Here is an 18,795-nt window from a genome sequence, read left to right on the forward strand (position 1 = left end):
AAGGACATTCCTGTCCCCAGTCCCCTTCCCCCCGCTCCTTCTGTACTGCAGAAATGCCACCAGAAAGTCGATTAGATGAATAATTGCATTTCTTCACCAGTGGGAATGGGTTTTATTTGGTGTCATAAGTGACCTTTTCTCAGGAACTGGGTTCGGGTTGTTTTCTCTTCCCCATTCCTCACAACTGTCTTCTAAGTGGACAGACTTTAGAAATGCATATCAATAAAGGGGGAAAGAGAAAATGTGTAATGAATGAGGTGAAACTGCTTTTCCAATGCATCAGCTGGAAGCTGCTGGGAACTCTCCTGGCTGTGTAGTACATGCATGTTTCCCAGTTGCCCACACCCCTCCTACCTCCACTGACAGCTCTCAACTCTGTGGCATTTTGCTTTAAATGTGCAATCACAGTGATTTCTGCTACATTTAAGAGGCAAAGCACCCTAGTTCCCTCCCCCCCCCACTTGCAGAAGTGACAGCTGCACTGGGTATTAGCATATACTCAGGGCCACAAAGCAAGGCACCAAAAACCATTCCTGACAGTGCCACTTGCAGCTGGGGCAGCGTATCTGTTAGAAAAGAGAGATGCTGAAGAGTAAACAGAAATCGCTTAGTCAGCAACTGTCCCAGCCCCAGAGGTGAATGTAAATAGCCTGGTACTGAGGGGGAGGGGTAGTGGGCCAGCACAGGGCCTTACAAGATGCCATCGCTGGGGGCTTTCAAAGGCACCAGCATTTATGTTCTATGTTGGAGGTAGGGCTTCCCCGTGTTGGAACTGTGTGGCCTTACCTCTAGAAAAACACACTTGCTGACTCAGGGCAGAATTAATATCAATTGAATTTATTACAAGTTACTAAGCTCCAAGGCACATTACAGTGTTCTGTTAACTACAGAAATGTATAAAGGACAAACAGAGCAGATTCTCCATGTCTAGCATTTCGCTCTACTGTTCAAAAGCATCCGTGCATCAATAAAGCAAAAACAAAACAACACGTGAAGATCCAACACATTCAGGTCAGTAGAAACAAACCCAAACATTTTCCCTCACAAACTTGCAACAAAAAACACCCCGCCCCCCCAATACCCCCCTTTACCATTTTGCAAACAGAACAAAAACAAAACAAAACGGAACAAAATAAAGTGAAGACTTAAACACTTGGGGCTGTTTAGAAAGAAGCTGTCACCATTTTATAGCATCATTTTTTTAGGCAGCAACACTGGCCTTGGCAAAAAAAAAAAGTCATTTTCTTTTGTGTGTTTTTTTCCTTTCAGAGAGTGCATAACATTTACAAAAATACACACCAGCAGCAGTCGTTGCTAAGGGCTATTAATTCTGTACCTAGGCAAACACTCTGCCACCAAATAAATGCTAACAAATATGATGCAAATGACCCAACCAATATTATACTGCTTAACACAAACCAGCTTATCCTTCAAATGAAGAAGTTACATACCTTTGTTTCAAAATATAGAAACATACGACGAAAATAATGTCTATACATAAGACTAACTTTTTGCAGTTTGTTATATTCACAATTCTACATCTTGGGGGTGAGGGAAGGGAGGGTCGATATGGGTGGGGGGAGGGGCTCTCTGGACTGGAGAGATGGTCTGGGGCAAAGAAGGTGGCTGTCTTGTGGTTCAAGGGTCTCTCTCCTTTTTCACTTTAACATCCCCAGCTAAGATCGTTGCAATTTCGCCCTGCATGAAGGCCCAAGGTACATTCGACCCTACTAAGGGGCATTTCTCTCCGCTGGGGCAGTATACCTCGCCGGTGGCCCCCTGGGCTTTGATACTCTCTCTAGAGCAAGGGAAGCAGAATTTGTGGCTGGGAACGGATGGGCACTGAACGAAATGTGTGTCCTCCAAACGTTCGTGGCAAATGGTACAGCACAGGGGCCCACTATTGGCCATAGGGGAATCCGGAATGTTTTGGGGGTGCACTTGGTCCATGCCTGGGTGGGTGCTAGGCGGCGGGGGCGCCACCTGCAAATTCAGGTCCCCGTTCCGTGAAGCCAAGCGGCGCTGCCCAGGCACAGAGGCCGGCGACACTGGGCTACTGCTGTTGCGCCGCGCGGACGCAGTGGTGGAGTGCACGGAACTGCCGTCCTTGGGCGAGTGCGCGGTGCCGAGAGTGTCTGCCACCGACATGAGGGCCGCCATGGGGGACGGGCCGTTCTGAGGAGCCGACTCAGGCGGAGTGGTCCGGTTGGAATGGGGTCCCAGGGTTGGAGGCGGAGGGGGCGGACCCCCAGCCGCATGCCCTGGAGCCGCAAAGCCCCCAGCAGACATGGTGAGCTTTAGTGCCTCGCTCTGGTTCGCCATCCACTGCTGCCTCTGCTGCTCCTCGCCCAGCTTCAGTGCACCCTCGGCGGAATCCGGAGGCTCAGGGGACGCCTTTCTCTTGCGCAGACTTGCAGCTGCGCCTCGGCCCGAGGGGGCGGCAGGCGGCAGGGCTCCGGTACCCGGGGGTGCACTGGGGGCGCGACTTAGACTCACCAGCGCCGTGGGCAGCATGGGGCAGCTGGCGTCCAGGTAGGGCTGGGGCAGCATGTCGGCGCCGGGCACGCCCTCCTTGAAGAAGCGCACGGCCTCGGGCAGCAAATCTCCAAGGAGGCGCCAGTCCCCGGAGCCGTGCTTCTTCTCGTACTCCAGATACTTGAAGCCGGAGGACAGACCCCGGCCGAAGTCCTTCATACAGTCCTGGTACATTTGCTTGGCAACCCCAGATGCGCTGGAGTACACGTTGCCCGAGCCCGTGGGATACTCAATGAACAGTTTCAACTCGTAGTCCATGCCGGGCTTGGAGACAGCGTCGAAGGCGAAGACGCGGCCCAGCAGCGAGTGGTCCTTCTTGAAACGCACCTCGTAGGGCGTGCAGCCAGCCAGCGTGAGGAGCGTGTCGCGGACCATCTTGGGCTTGTTGGCCCACTCCTCCGCGCGGTTGCGCAGGCTCTCGCTAAGCTCGGCCAGGGCCTCGGCGTTACGCTGCTTCTCTTTCAGCTCGCGCTCCTGGTCGGTGCTCGACACTGAACCGGGCCTTTTGCCACCTGCACCCACGCCCACGTCGGCCACAGACGACGAGGTCGAAGACGACGCCGATGAAGACGCGGCGGATACGCCCGGCGCGCCCCCGAGACAAGCGGGGCCCCCAGGGGCCCCTGGGGGCGCGGGCGTCGGGGGCCCCCGGCTGCCCAGGCCATGGGGCGGCGGTGGGGGCAGTACGGCGGCGCTGGCCGGACCGTTAAGCAGCGTCTGCGGCAGCAAGTTGGGAGGCACCGTGAGCTGGGGGCCTCCGCCACCCCCCGGGTTGGGCAGCCCCGTCACTAACCCACCGTGCGTCCCGCGCCGAGACGCCACCGACGCCGCCGCCGAAGACGAGTTGGGGCTCTGGCGGTTCAACTCCGGGGGTCCCTCCTCCGGTACCGGCTTCGGGAAGCCGTTGGGGCCCCCCAGGCCGTTGGGCAGCCGCGCAGCGTGACTGCTGCCTCCCAGACTCACCGGCGGTGGCGGGTACTCGAAGCGGCTGCGCTGTTCCACCGCGGCGGCGGCGGCGGCGGCGGCGGCTGCGCTCAGGCCGTAGCGCTCCAGGCCGGACGGGGCCGCCAGCACCGCAGGTTTGCTGGAACCATCGACGTGGTTAAGCTGTTGTGGCTGCGGCTGCGGCTGCTGCTGTTGCTGCTGCTGCGCGGCGGCGGCCGCCGCCGCCGCCGCCGCTGCCGCCGCCGCCTCCTTAGCCGACAGGGCCACCGTCTTGACCCCGACGGGCGGCGGCGGCCCGGGGGAGCGGCCGTCTTGGAAGCAGCCATGCGCCCGCTTCAGCTGGCGCGCGGTCTCGATCACGAACTCGATGCGATCGGCACCCTCGTAGTTGACGCAACCGCGGCATACGGGTTCCGAGAAGTCCCAGATCATGGCCCAGGGCATACGAGGCAGGTCGCACAGGTAGCAGGATTGTCTCCGGGACGAGGACACCTGCGCCGCCGACATGATGCCAGCCCTGGAGAAGGTAGGCCCCCGCCCGGGCTGTCTCCGCGGCGCCTTCTCCTCCGAGAGGACTGGCCGGCTGGGGAGGGAGTCCGGCAGCGGGGGAAGAAGGGGGGGGCGAGAAAGTTCTGCCCCAGGGGCTGGAGGGAGCGCGAGTCTCCACCGCCGGCGCAGCGCCTCTCCGCGGGGGCTCCACCAGCCGAGCGGCGGAGTTCAGCACGTTCCTCGCCCCCACCTCCTACTGCGGCTGTCTCGTCGGGAGGGGAGCTCAGGCGCCTTCTTCCTGGTGCTGCGGACCCTGGCTGGAAGCTTCAGGCCCGGGGGGAGGGGGCGAGGGTGCCGGGTGCTGGCCGCCGTTAGCTCTTGGCCCCCTCCCCGGAGACGCTGGTGCGTGAAAGCTCGAAAGGGACTGTCTCTTCCTCTCCCCTGGGGGGGGGTGTCCCCCTACGAGCTTCGTCCTCTACCTGCCAGGCTCCCTGGGGCGAGGGCTAGAGGGTTCAGTGTCACCCAGTGCCCAGGTCCAATCTTGCTGAAGTCGCTGCTTCCCCGGAGGACCGGGGGAGGGTGGGGGAGCCGAGAGAGGAGCTTCTCCCCTCCTCAGCGTCGGCTGTTCCGCTGGCGGCGGCTGGGTTTGCACGGCCGGAGGGAGCCGCTGCGGCCACTGCTTCCAGGACGCACGAGAGCAGGAGAGGAGCGCACGCACGCAGGCTCCCGCCGCCCCCAGGCCTGGCCCGCGACCTGGCCGCCGCGGCTGGCGGCTCTCACGTTGGCTGCAGGGCGCTCACGCGGCGCCTGGGCCCGGGTCGCATCCCTTCCCGCTCGCACTCGCCCGGAATGTGGGGTTGTGATTGTTACTCTACGTTCCGGAGGCGCGTCTCGGCGCTCCCGCTCGCGCTGCGGCTCGCGCTGTCCCCGGCTTGGCCGCGCGGGATGCCGCCCGGGCGGAGCGCTGACGTCACCGCCATGCTCTGCACCAGTTCTCCCCCCGCTTACACTTCCTCTGTGAAGCCCACTTGTTGCTCGGAAAAGGCGCATGCGCGGCTGGACGCCCAGATTCCTCCCTGTGGGCCCCTCCTCCACGCCTCCGCCCTCCCCTCCCCCTTCGCCGTGTGTGTACAACAGCTGAGGCCCGGCGAGCTAATGCTGGAAGTCCAGCGCTGGGGGTGGAAATTAAACAGACGATGACCTTTCCTTTCCCCGCCCGGCTTTCCCAAGTAAAAACGCATTTAAAAACCACAAGCGTCGTTTCCGATCCTGTTCCCCACCCCGGGCAGTGAATTTAAATGTCCTGTTTAAAATTTTTGTTACGAATTTCATGTAGGGTATTACCCTTTTCGTCTGCAGTCAAACCTTTTCCCCCCCGGTGTAGATGTTGAATTCATTGCTACCACTAATGCTGAAGCACCTGCAAAATTAGCTGTTTTCCAATCTTCCAGAAACTGCCTTTTGTTTTTGTGTCCCGGTCCAGGAACCTGAGCTTCAACGAAGGAGCTAAATGAATTCAGGGTGAGCTACCCCTCCCCCCAGCCTCAGTCTAAAAATTTTGGCTTAATGTCTAAAGAAGCTACGAGCACCCTGAGGCTTTTAAGGAAAACAGTCAACTAGCTGCGCACAGCTGCAGTTGCGGGTAGGGAGGGGGAGGTGCTGGAGAGGCCAAACAGGTGAGTGGTTTTTCCGGGTTTGATAAAAGAAGGTGGGGGTGGCATTTAATAATATTGATATCTCTTTGTAAAGTACGGCACAGTTTACAAAATTCTTTCTCACGTGCTGTGATTTCATTCCATAGTGCCCCAGAAGGCTGAGCAAGGCCGTGATTTCTGTTGCAAAATCATTGCTCATCATTATTGCTTGCTACAGAATAGATATGTTGGTCATAGCTCTAGTTGGGGCATTTCAACTGATTCTGCTAAGTGTTGGGTCTGTTTAGGATTTTTGTTTGTTTGTTTTGTTTCCCTCATGAAAACTGAGATAATCCTGAGTAAGGCTGGAGGAGGGGAGGCAATATACTGGGATTTCAGGTTCTGTCTGGCAGATCAGGATGGAATTTCCTCTCCATCAGTTATAGTAAGTCCTCACTTAACGTGGTCAATAGGTTCTGCGATCTTAAGCAGAAACCAGTTTTACTACAGGCCAATTGATATAAATGAGAAGTTCCTACAGCATTCTACCAACATCAATGTTATAATGAAATGACCTTGAAAGAAATGCCATTATTAGAAGACCTGCTGTACTGGCTTTGCGACCTTGAACTAGTTACTTGCCCTTATACAACCTCTTTTCCATCTGCAAAATGGGATCGTAGCTCTCAATTTATTAGAACTGTTTGAAATTTCATTTTGTGTCATAATAGGAGGTAAGTCACTGAGACTTGCTGCGAGCCAGACATTGCTGGGTGGTTTACTTACATCACCGTTAAACCCTCAATATTATCTACAACGTAAATTCTATTATTAACTGATTTACGGGTTCAGAATGTAAAGAGGTTAAATAACTTGCCCAAGGTCACACTGCCATTCGAGATGGAACTGGGATCTGAATCCAGTAAATCTAATTTGAGATGTGGCTTTGACAAACTTAGATTCTCAGAGGTAGTTTAGGGTGCTCAAAATTTCCATTGGCCCACCCCTTCTTCGTTACATACAATCTCCTGTAAAGTACTATACAAATACACCTTCATAACCAATCCTCATCCTCCCCTTCCAAACAGACTGTGCTACTGAGTTCTTCCATATACAGAAATTGTGGATCTGCCCCTGCCACAGACTATAACATAAGTACATCGTACACGATGCAGAGCACAGGGTCAGGCTCACAGGAAGCTGTCAGTAAGTGTTGGTTATTATTAGTATTGATATTAAGGTTTCTACTATCGCAAAGTTAACACATGAACGTACTTTGTAAATTGCTTTAAATGTAATCTTACTATTACTACTGTTACTGCTAAGTATAATAAAGTTCAGTTGAAGCAACCAGAAACATTTATTTTTATTTTGACACGACCTTCAGAGCCTGTTCCCCCTTCCAGCATTCTCCAGCACCCAATCTCTCACTCATTCTGGGGCCCTAAGTGCAAAGGAAAGGGGAGTTTTTAAGGATAAGGAGAAAGGGGGAAAGGAAGACTCCTAGGGAGCCCCTCTTTCATCTCAAGGCAGCCAGATTTCTGTTTTTGCAAAACAGTGAGCTCACTGTGCACTCCCCAACAATAATAAACTTTCGCTGGCCTGGCTGGCTCCGGGCAGTGATTCCTCTGTAAAGAGCTGCTCCAGGAGCCTTGCCTAACCCTTCCAGACTTCAGCCCTCCCCATACCGCAGCTACCCTGGAGTGAGTCAAAACATAGAGCTGGGAAATGGAATGACATCCCTATCAGCCCAAAGCTCGGGCTCATTAGCTTTGGCTAGGCTGAGTTGCCCATTTCTTTACATTTATATTTATTCAGCTTATCCCTTTATTAAACCAAAAATACTGAGAACTAGCAGCATAGCCCCAACCCTCTAGCCAGGCTGCTAGAGAAAGCAAGTTGGATTCTGTCATAGTGTTATGTTTGGTGTGCATGCACACATATGTCTCCATCTCCTTGTCTGTCTCTGCCCTGATAAAAGGAGACAGATACACACATACACACACACACACACATATACATAAGGACACAAGTGTGGGGTGTCTTCAGCCACACTGAGAAACACGCATTTAAACACGCTTCCATACAGCCTCATAATCCTTTAATTTAAAAAGCATAGCTCTCTTGATACTCTTCCTACCCTCAAAAAATCACCATCATTTATGGTGATAAATTTCATCTGAACTGCTTGTCTGAGATAGTCGTCTGGGGATGTGTCAGGTATTGTGAGAGGCAAGAACACAAATGTTTTGGAGATAGATTTGCCCTTGCAGGAGAATCCCATGTGGCAATACTGAGTCCACAGTGGAAAGGAACAGGCGGGGGTGGGGCTCAATCTCAGAAACCAGGTGGAGAGAGCGACAGTACTCTGGTGGTGAAGTCTGTAGACTAACGGCCCCAGGCTCAACCAGGCACACAGGGAGATGCCTGCAGCCCTCCTAAAGTTCCTTTCTACGGTTGTCTCACCCCAGCTTGCCATCTGAGCTGGTACCGCCAGAGAACCCAGCCCTGAACTGGAGCACAAGGTCAGCCCTCCACTTGGCCTTTCCGGAGGCCATAGCCCAACGTTAGGGGTAAGAAGCTCGCAGCGTACCCACGGACTTCGAAGCTCCCTGCAGTCAACCCCCTGCTCCCCCCTCCTCCCGCCCCCCGCAGTTTCGTAGCAATGATGGGTCGGGTTGGGGAGTCTTCAGCCTGGTATGCCTGCAGCCAGCTGGGATACCTTCGAGGAGGCCCAAGCTGAACCTCACGTAACCCCGCTGCAACTCTAGTGGCCAAGCACTCGCGCAAGAGAAAGCCCTTTTTTGGTAACAACCCCGCGGTAAGCAGGACCCGGTTCTTCAGCCTCCTAGAGCTTCATCGCCTCTTGAGTAGATGAAAACAAAAGTCTGGGTTGGGCGCTCCTCTGGTTCTCAAGAGCCCCCTCCCTCACATGTCAGGAATCCCCCGGGGCTATGGGGGGTGGAGGAATTGAATCAGCCAGGTAATTTACACATTCACTCCCAGGCCCTTCCGTGGCGGAAGTATTTGCCTTTTCCTAAAGGATTAATTCTGGTATTAAAAAAAAAAAAAGTATTAGTTTAGGCCAGGGCGTAGGGTTACGCAAGAACCACTCGAGCGTGAAATCGCAGGAACAACGTGATTCGCTGAGAACCCTGGGGGAGAGGAGACTGCGTCGCCAGCCAGGACCTGCCCAGCCTGGGGCTCGCGAGCAGGCGGCCGCTCTGTGCAAAATTGGGTGGAAGGAAAAGTCGGACGGAGTGGTTGGCGCTGGCACAGCGGCCAGAGCGAGCGATCAGATCTCTAACTGCTTTCTTCCTGAAAGGGCGGGGAGCAGGGAAGCGAAGAAAGGCGCGGGGGGCGGGGGGGCGCGGGGGGAGTCGCGTCTGGTTCCTGCCTCCTCCCCGCTTCCTTTCCTTGCCAGCCTGCCAGGGCATGGGGGAGCCCAGCACTGTCCTCAGCAAAAGCTGGTGTGTTTTTTTTAGGTCCAAAAATAAAGGAACCCTGGAATGAGCCTGCTAGGAACCAGGCCTAGAGGGAAAAAAGGGGAAGCGCCAGACGAGGGTTCTAGTCACTGATCTGGTGGGTTTAAAACAAACACCCATACCCCAAGAAGGGAGTAGCTGGTAAGGAAGGTTTGGTGGGCGAGAATGGGCCAACAGCCTGGCAAGGGCCGTCAAAGCTACAGGTGCGCATATCCCTGAATCCTCCGCCCCACCCCTCACGCTTCTAGGCCGCAGCAGGGAGCAGGAGTGCCAATGGGTTCCCACTGGCCCGCACCGGAGGTGGGGATTTCCAAGATCCAGCTTCGCAGACCCATCGCCGCCGGCGCTTTCCTGCTGGGGCTGCCAGAAGGCGGGACCTCAGAATGGGAAGCCCTCCCTTGCAAGCCTTGCTGTCCCTGGGTCAAGTCTGGTACAGACTGGCAACCGTCACTGCTGTCCCTGGTTGGGGTGAATGGGCCAGGATCTCCAGATATTTTAACTTGCCGGAACTGGGTGGTTCTTCCCAAAACTCAGGAGGCAAGGAGGAAAGCAGTGTTTAGGATTGAGTACATCTGTTGTTTGAGTTGGACTTGGCTGACCCTAAATAGCTGTGTGACCTTGAGCAAATCACTTGAACTTTGGTTTCTTAGTCTGTAAAATGGGAATAATTGCACTGTCTCCTTTGCCTCATTGGTCTGTGTAAAAAATACAATATTATAATGTACTTAATCAAATGTAAGAGATGATGAATGATATAAAACTAACATTTGTTTAGAGCTGCTAAGTTCATTCCCAGACATTATCTCACCAATCTCTACAGCAGCCTTGTGAGGTAGGTGTTACTTTCATCACCCTCCTGTATAGGTGAGGAAAGCAGGTCCAGAGCTGGTCCACAATTACTGAAAACCAGGTTATCTGGCTCTAACCCCAACATTCCTTCTTCTATCCTCACCGTTTGCTAGCTTTGGGGGGGAATGGGGGTGGGGAGTCAGGGGGCAGATGCCTCTAAGAAATGGCAAAAGTCAAATGCCTCTCCCCACAGGAGTTTTCAGGTTAAGAATACCAATGCAAGATTATGCACAAATTAGCACCAGTTATTTTGAGGTTAAAATCAATCACCATTCAGCTTTGGGCAAAATCCTATAGCCATGCTTCCCTGGCATCCCCTGAGATCTCTCTCTCTTCCTGGGTTTTCTGTACCCTGGCGCTAGACAGAGGTAATGGAGGAAAATCTGAAGCTCTAGAACACACTGAAGTATTTAGAAATTTTACTGAGTTGCTCTTACTGGGGATGGCTACATTTTAAATGTCCACACCTAAGGAGGACCCTAGTCCAGATGACAGGAGGGGGAAATTGGACAGGGTGCATTTTATGGTGGAAGGAGCCTCTTCTCATACCGCACAAGTAACAACCCTTTGTTCTCACCTAGTTCAGGTCACCCCTACTGTGGGCACATCCACCCAATGTGTGCTGTCTTATACTTGAGGTGGAGGCCACTTGATGACTATGGCAGGCTGCTGCCCTCAAAGCATTGCTAGCCTAGGGGAGGCCTATGACCCTGAGTCACATCTGGCCTAGGTATCATTGGGGCTAGAAATCAAGGGAGCAGGTGGCCCCCCAACCCTGACCCGTGTAAAGAACCACCATGCTTTAACCTGAATCTTCTTCACTGGCCAGACCCAAAGGATCCAAGTCTGATGTGTCCCTAGTGGGTGTGAAACTATTCTCATCACTTATATTTTGTTTCAAAGCTGAAACTTGGCTGCCAGATGACCTGGTGGATTTACTCCTTAACTTGTGCCCCTCCATTTGCCATTCATTCAGTTATTCAACTATTTATTTAGAGAGCAATTTCTTTCTCAGTCCTGTGGATTTAATGATGAACCAAGCTAGGTTGGCTTCAGCCCAAAATCTAGAAGTTTCCATTTCCTCCTAGGTGTCCTAGTTTCCTGATGCAATAGCCCAGAAGTCATTAGAGGCAGTGCTTGTTCAACACTTCCACCAGCCACATGACTGAGAGCAATCTACTTATTCTCTCTAGGCCTCAGTTTCCTCACCTGTCAAGTGTTGATATTAAAACCTAGTCTCCTTACTTCAGGGGCTTATTGTGAAATTCTGTATGTTAATGCCTAAGACTTTAGAAAGGCCAACCATTGTCACAAATCTCTTTTCCAGCACTAAACCCTTCTAAGTAAAATAGCTGGAAAACAAAGCCTGATGCTGAGGCCTGTCCACACTCTTCATCTTGCTCTTGGCGGGTTTACTCCTGGGGTTGTAGCTGAGCATCCCTGTTCTTCTGGCCTGACCAACAAAGAAGCAGTGACTACCCCGGACCTAGGAGCTAGAGAGAGACAATAGCAAGGTTAGGGTGTCATCTCATCTCTTCTAGAGGGACAGGACTTCCTGTCCCCAAATCCCTGGTGGTACCAAAGCTTGGAGCAGTTGGATTTATTTGGGGCTTTTACTTTTTTTGTTTTGGTCAATTTAGAAAGAAAAGAGGCAATGACCTCTTCTTTAAAAAACAAAACTAGGCAGGAAGTGTGCTGCGCCTGAGTGGCAGGGACTAAGGGTGTAATTACAGGTTTTTGTTCAGCATTTTCGTGTAATTAAATCCAAGGGAAAGCGAGAGCCTGGCCTAGGCTTCTTGGATGCAAGGTAGAAAAGAAGGGTGTGTGTGCGTGTGCGTGTGTGCGCGCGCGCGCGCGCGTTGGAGGGAGAGGCAGCAGGTGAGAAATGGATTTGCTTTTCAGGTTGAGAAGAGAGTTCTCACCTTTATTAATATCTTTACATTTCTTTTCCAAAAGGTAGCCGATTATTCATCTTTTATTTGGTGCTGCTGCACTCTCCTTGGTGGCATTTCCGAGCCATGCGCAGCCTTCTCCGCACTGATTTCCCCTCAACCGTAGACTCTCCCCCTCCCCACTTTTTCATATTGCTGCTTTCTGCCTGGCTGCCCACACAATAAACCCTCTGCACACTCCGCAGCCAGCTTTCTTGCCGACAGAGTTTCGATATCAGCGACCTCCGACGCCGCAAAATAGTCCCTCCTTTTGTTTTGAACATCTTCTGGATTTCCCTGTTCCGCTTGACAATACTTCCCACCAGGGCCTCCCCGCCCAGCCTTTCCCGCGGCTGCCTCGGTTTCCCCCGGCAAGCAGTCTCGGCGCATAGGAGCCTGTGACCTGCAACGCCCAGAGCGTTCGAAAAGGGTACAAAGCCAGTGGGAGCGCTCGGGCTCCTCTCCCCTCCCCTTTCCTCTCCCTCCCCAAGCTCTCGATGTCCCTCTGACGTTTCCTGGACGTTGTGAACTGGCAGCAAGAATGGATCCACTGTCTGCTCACATTCTTAAGGACAGGAAACCTGACCCAACCCAAACCACGCGCTCCAAAGGAAGGGCACTTGCATTTTCCCGAAGGGCGGGCCTCCGCTAGAGTTCGCAGGGCTGGTCTCCGGCACCCCACCCTACCCCCATAACGCCCGCAGATTACCACACACTCCCTAACGCCCCCTTCACCTACTCTTCCCAAGAACAGATTGTTTATCAGAACGGGCAGCCAAGAAACCTACTCCTGTTTCTAGCCTCTGCCAGAGATTAATCACACTTGGGAAAGGCACAAAACTTGACTGTGTTGGGGCGGGGCGGAAGGGGGCGGATGAAGGGGTAGTTAAAAGGAAAGACCAATAATTTTGACATTTGACAAGCTGACCAAATTGGTGTTACCTTTCCCCTCCTTTATTTTCGTAAGTTAAGCAGAGGACTGAGTTATATTTCATTCCCACTCCCTCTGCCCCGCCCCCATACTCCCTCTCCTTCTCTCTTGTCTTCATGTTTGATGCTTTGATAGTACTGACTGGCTTTTAATTCTGATTAACATTCTTAACTGGTTGTGTGTGTGTGTGTGTGTGTGTGTGTGTGTGTGTGTGTGTGTGTTGGGGGCTAGAAAGACACATTAACAAATCTGACCGCCTGACAAATCCCCCCTTTTCATCCTTCCCTTTGAAATGACATCAAGATGGACTGGTGGGGGTGGGGGGGGGAGTGGGATGAAGAGAGGAGGCATGGAAAAAAGAGAGGGAGGGGGAAGCAATTTATGTGCTTTTCTAAGGCAGCTAGTAAAATTCCTAAGGGAGAACAAGTGCCAAAATCGACTGTCTTGGTGTATTTTAGACCCGATCGTCAGGGTGAATCATGTCAGGGCTTTGCACTGGACCTGCAGCCTGGAAGCCTGGGACAGGCACACAAAACATCACTGTGTCTGGGAGGTACCTTTCTGAAGGAGGCAGGAGATAGGTATTTGCTCTCGCCAGATTCCTCTCCATCATGATTTTCCCCCCCTCTAATTCACGGCAAGATGGATTAAAAAGAAAAATGGGGGCTGATAAAGAGAAACCAGGGATAGAAAATGCCCCATAAAACATGGCCCCCAAAGGAAAGGTGCAAAACCCATTTGATCCAAGATATAGATATCTCCACCGTGGGGTTTTTTTCTTTGCTTTACAACTCTGCAGACATCAGGTTAGCAAAAAGTAATAAATAGTCCTTGCACAGCAGGGTCTGGACTAGTGAAAACAGTTTACTGAAATTAATGGGCCTGGCTTGAACCAAAACCTCCACTTTGGAATTAATGCCAGACATAGTTTTCCTGAACTCTATCCAACTGCCTAAGCGGCAGACAATTTTGTTCTATTTGTGCTGGAAAATAAAGCCCAGGCCCTTGATCTCAGTGTAGATTATAATTTTTTAAAAAAAATTTCAGCACAGTGAACTATACCAATTTCCAGTCTGCTAGTAGAAGCTCTGTGCTCTAGGCTGTGCTTGCCCTTGTGACGGTCTGAAGTTATCTGGTAAACTTTCCATTAAAAACCATTTCCAGACTCCCTCCCCATCGGGGGCCTCAGAGCTTTCACCCTGACACCCGAGAGATTCAAGAAAAGCTCCAGAAACCGGCTCGGTTCTCAATAACAACCCTCTCTTGTCCAGGGCTCTTGGAAAGCCTGGATCTGAACCACGCTGCCTGCATGACCTCCATTCTCCACCCTAAATGAAGTTCCAAAACACCCATCCGAAACTCAGCCCCCCCAACCGCCCCCAGTGTTCAGAGTGTCAACAGTTCTGAAGCTTTTATTTTTATTTTGATTAATGTATTTTTAAGGCTGCAGGGCACACACGCGCGCGCACAAACACACACACACACACACACCCCACAGGTTCACACCCAGTGGTTATGGCAGGTACAGAGACCCGCGGTGCCCTAGCTGTCAGTGTCAGATCCCGACCTGTCCCCTCCCCCACCCCATTATTAATAAAAGCCCGTTCGTGGGCAGCCGGCGTTCTGGTTTTCATTGTACAGTCTGCACTGGTGACACAGGACATGTGGAAAATTTTGAGAGCACTGCGGTGAATGGCGTGGTGGGGTGGGGTGGGGGGGTTGCGTGAGCCGGGGGAAGGGAGGAGGGGAGGAGGGGAAGGGAGGGAACTGAGCGAGTTACTTTTTAGCTTCCGCTAAGTACTTGGCAGCTCGCCAGGCCCGGAGGATTCTGGGAAGCGAAAGCCTCCCCAGTATAAACTGCCAGCTTTAAGCAGCCCTGACAGTTCTGCTCCTTCCAAACTTGGCAGCCGTTCAAAGTGCTCTTTCATTTGAAATGCTGGAAGCCTGCCATGTGCAATGCAGATTTGCTGTGCCTGTGCGCAGAAGGAACTGATAAATGCCGTTGCAGTTGCCATGGGGACAGGAGGCTATCAGAATGGCCTTGTGATCCGCAGCCTCTCAGCGCGGCAGGCTCTCGCTCTCCCTCCCTCCCCTCCTCCTTCTAGTCAGTGAGATGGTGAAATAAATGTTCTGGAAAAAGGTTAACCCTCCCCGCTCTGGTTCTGAAGCCGAGAGGAGGTTAACCTCTAAGCATTTCCCGAGTTCTTAAGAGCCAGCCAGGACCTCAGGACTAAGAACCATCCTTGGGCAGGTCACCAAACCCCCACCCACCACCCAAACAATCACACCCCGCCTTCCCCTCACCCCCAACCCCCAGCCCTGCTTCCTGCTCTCTGGGGGCTTTCACAAAGCTGTGTTTTTAATAGAGCTTTTCAGCAAGTCCAAGTGTAAGTCTTTGAGTCATCAAAACCCGGATGTAAACACAGCAGCCCTACATTCTGCACAGTTTGCATGTATTTTATCTTTTTAATAATATTTTGCTGGCAACTTAGAACTGCAAAGATGCCAGATATTTTAGCCAGCCACTTACATCATGCAGCATCCATCTTAGGGAGAGTGACTGCCTGTCCTTTTCTTTTCTCTTCCTACCCTGAGACCACAGAAAATCTGGGTCGTTCTGAAGGCATCTTCTTGCAGTAGAGGCAACTGAGTCCCTTAGAACTGTGAGCTTTAGAATGAGCATGACATCACTCTGGGCAATAACAACAGAGGGTATGTTCCTGTCAGAGACAAGACACTGGGTGATCCAAGGTGAAACAGGTCTATCATTTATGCTCAGTGTGAGGGTGCACCAGTCTGGATAGCCGACCCCCCATTTCGCACAAGCTGCTATTTGAAACGCAGTCTGAATCAATGTACAGAAACAAAATAGCACATTCAGATTTGGTACATGTTCAGGTCTATAATGCCAACTCTCAGGGTGGCCTGTTTAATGGGGAAAAAATGAAATATTCCATTCCAGCCAAAGCCTATGGAGGCCAAAGAGGTTTAGTGATTTATTTACATTGAGCAGTATTCCTTCTCAACACAGCTCGCTATTTCCTGAAGGTTTCCTGAACCTAAACCTTTGTTAACATCCCAGGAAGAGAACATATTTTTCCTGTGGCTTTCAATATTTTCTGCTAAATATATTTCTGCACACTGTTTACCTAGGGTTTCAGCTTTCAGACCTTTATGTACTTTTAACGCCTTGAGGCTGTTCCACTGAAAAATGGTGTATGTTTATTAAAGAGGACTTTATGTGCTGGGCATTAAGGCAGTGAGAATTTCTGTTTGGGTCTGTCTGCACAATGAGGGCTTCAGGATGAGATCCGAGTTAGAAGCCTGTTTGGTTTATGAAGCCCTTTTGAGAAAGCAGGCCCTACATAGCTCACACAAACTCTTGAATACCACAGAATGTTGAACCAAATGAGGTATTTCTTCATAAGTGCACAGCTGACATGGAGGCCCGACCAGAGAAAGACTGAAAATGCTCCAGGTTCTTGGGGCTAAGCTGCAATTTCTTTTAACCTGACTCTTTCTGGGTGTCTGCTTGTGATTGTCACGGCAATTCTGGCCTGGGCAATGTACTCTGTCTTGCTGGAATTTCTAGACTCAAGTAGCCCCTTCCAAACAAATAAATTTATCAATAAAAGCCATCTGCTTCACCTTGCCAGCAGGCATAGTGCTGGAAGGGGTAATGTTTAGTGCGATTTTTAGGATCAATTGGCCCTTGAGACCTCTGGAGGTGGGTTTTGGCTTGGAATTAAACAGAACAGAATTGGGGGCAGAAATCAGGTGATTCAAAAAGCCCCTCTTTCTTCAGCACCCTCCCCCCACCCCAACCTCCAGCCCCCACCTTCCCCAGACAATCCAGGCAGCTGGGTTTTTGGCTCTAGGAGCTGCTAAGCTTTGGCAAGCCAAAGCATATTTCGTGGTGGTGATTCCTTTCCCAGGTTCACCGACATGTTTCTGTACTGAGCAAGGGATGTTTCCTGACTGCGTGTATGAATCAGAGGCTGTATTTTTTATCCAGGGCTTCTGGTGACAGTTTTAAGCTGAAAGAACAAAGCAGATCTTGATGAGCCCCTTATTATCAGGGTCCAGAGATAAAGAATCTGTCTGCGGAGCTGGCTACATATAGCTCAGATGTATTATTTTTCCATTTTAACTGTGCCAAGAGCAGCCCATTTTCCCAGAAGGCGATGCCTACATTCACATTTCAGACACTACCCTTCCTCTCTCTCTCCATGTCCTTGTGGTGTTTGCTTATTTGCTGGCTTCAAAAGTTCTTCCTTTTTTCAGCCTTCCTCTCCTAAATGGGAAGATTTGCAAAAGCCATTTTGGAGGCTTTGAGTGCCTTCCCAGATGGAGGCAAGCCCCAAGATCTCAAACAGCCCCAACGATGCCCATGTTATGCCCTGTCACAGAAGGCCGACAACAGAGGGGCGTCAGTGATGCGGCCCCTCTATACCCAGCCTTGAAGAACCAGCTTCCCTGAAGCTTATGGATTAGGAAGGTCTGTCAGGGCTGCCTTGGGAGCTGCCACGGAACAACTCCCTTTTGTTTTGCTGTCTAGCATGTGACCAGAATGCTGCCAGCTAATTTTAACCCCACCAAAGTACTGCAGGGGAAAAAAAAAAAAAAAAAAAAACTATCTTGCATCTGGAGAGAGAAATGCTGTGGGCTGGATAAAAGCTTTTTCAGCCTGTGTTCCTTCCTGTTTCAGTTTCCAAACTTGCATTATCGGTAACCTGAAAAATGATGAGTTTCACCAAATTCCTGGATATTGCACAAGAAGACAATGGGTCTATTTCGGGTGCTGTGAGTGTGTCTGGCACAGACCCTGGAAGCCATTGTTTTCAGGAGGGAGAATGCTTTGGGCTTTCCTGATGCTTTCCTTCCAGGGTCTCAAAGCCCCAAAAGGTAGTGGGGGTGGGAGGTGGGGGCCTGGGGGCGGTCTCCATGGCAACTATGCTGGCTTCACTCTGCAAGGACCTGGGTGAGAAGTGGGTTGTTAGGCCAATGTGGGGGGGTGGCTATTGGAGGTGTTAAAAGGTGGATGGTAGGGAGTATTTGAAGTGGGACAGCAGGGGCAGGAAGAAGTGGAGAGAGGGAAGCTTTCACAATAGCTGGGTAGTCCCTTGGGACACAGGCACCAGATTTCCCTACTAAATTTCCATATCCGCTTTCAGCACTGGGAATTAATGGAGGACTTCATGGAGTTCTTCACCCTAGATACTGGCTTCTCAAAGCATTCTTAGGGCCGTTAATTGTTCCTGTCTGGCTGGGTGGCCAATGATGCTGGTGAAAAGGTACAGAATCTCAAGAGCCAGGGAATTAAGCAGTTTGGATAAGATAGTGTGTAGCTAGGCAGCTGCTGCCAGCCGTTCTAAAACCAGGTAGCGAGATGGGCTTTCATTAGCTTGAGCTCTACAGTGCAGTCCTAGAAGAGAATATGTTGGTGAAGAGACTGAGGGGAAAGGCCCCAGTTAATGCTGCAGCACTCCTGCGACCGGGAGACTTGGTGGCAGTTGTTCTGACAGCTGCTGAGGGCTTCAGCTGCCTAAAAAGCCATTTGCTCCGGCCTGCCCTGTCTGGCCAACTTCTATGTATTTAAAGGATCCTCGTTGGTCTCTGAGGTCCTCTCTCTACCTGAATCCTTGTCTGCCTCTAAACTGCCGCTATAATCCACCTACAGTAGTCAAGATCAATTGGCAAATTCCACAATTAAGGTTCTGTTTACCCTGTTTTTCCAAAGACTTGTTTTGAGCAAGTTGCCGCACCTTAATGAAAAAGGTGAGAGCTCACAGAGTAAGTGAAAATATTTTTGACTCTTCACAGATATTTTTGAATTTCATTTCTTGCATTTCACGGGTGGTGGGGGGTGGGGGGCGAGGAGTCAGGCTGGTCAGCACTTTTATCTGGATGACCACTGAAAACTTTTTCTGTAACCTAACAGCTGGCTCTCTTGCACAGTAGAATACTAAGGGAACCCTAAGTCAAGAATTCATTCC

The 18,795-nt window shown here is 51.5% G+C and overlaps 2 protein-coding genes across 2 annotated transcripts; one reads left to right on the top strand and one right to left on the bottom strand.

The window, feature by feature from the left end:
- Nucleotides 1–821: 821 nt before the first annotated feature.
- IRF2BPL (interferon regulatory factor 2 binding protein like) lies at nucleotides 822–4,036 on the bottom strand. The gene has a single exon (XM_011357052.2). It carries the CDS (start codon nucleotides 3,985–3,987, stop codon nucleotides 1,639–1,641), a length of 2,349 nt encoding a protein of 782 aa, XP_011355354.1. The 5' UTR covers nucleotides 3,988–4,036; the 3' UTR covers nucleotides 822–1,638.
- Nucleotides 3,986–6,960, top strand: LOC105290130. Its single transcript, XM_011357143.2, has 2 exons — nucleotides 3,986–5,490; nucleotides 6,692–6,960. Exon 1 carries the CDS (start codon nucleotides 3,986–3,988, stop codon nucleotides 4,988–4,990), a length of 1,005 nt encoding a protein of 334 aa, XP_011355445.1. The 3' UTR covers nucleotides 4,991–5,490; nucleotides 6,692–6,960.
- The last annotated feature ends 11,835 nt before the right edge of the window (nucleotides 6,961–18,795 follow it).

Source organism: Pteropus vampyrus, unplaced genomic scaffold (assembly GCF_000151845.1).
Source record: "Pteropus vampyrus isolate Shadow unplaced genomic scaffold, Pvam_2.0 Scaffold32, whole genome shotgun sequence".
Classification (NCBI taxonomy): domain Eukaryota; kingdom Metazoa; phylum Chordata; class Mammalia; order Chiroptera; family Pteropodidae; genus Pteropus; species Pteropus vampyrus.

What these genes read in the sequence shown, in the direction of transcription:
- IRF2BPL (XM_011357052.2), bottom strand. Translation starts at nt 3,987, where the DNA reads ATGTCGGCGGCGCAGGTGTCCTCGTCCCGGAGACAATCCTGCTACCTG.
- LOC105290130 (XM_011357143.2), top strand. Translation starts at nt 3,986, where the DNA reads ATGATGCCAGCCCTGGAGAAGGTAGGCCCCCGCCCGGGCTGTCTCCGC.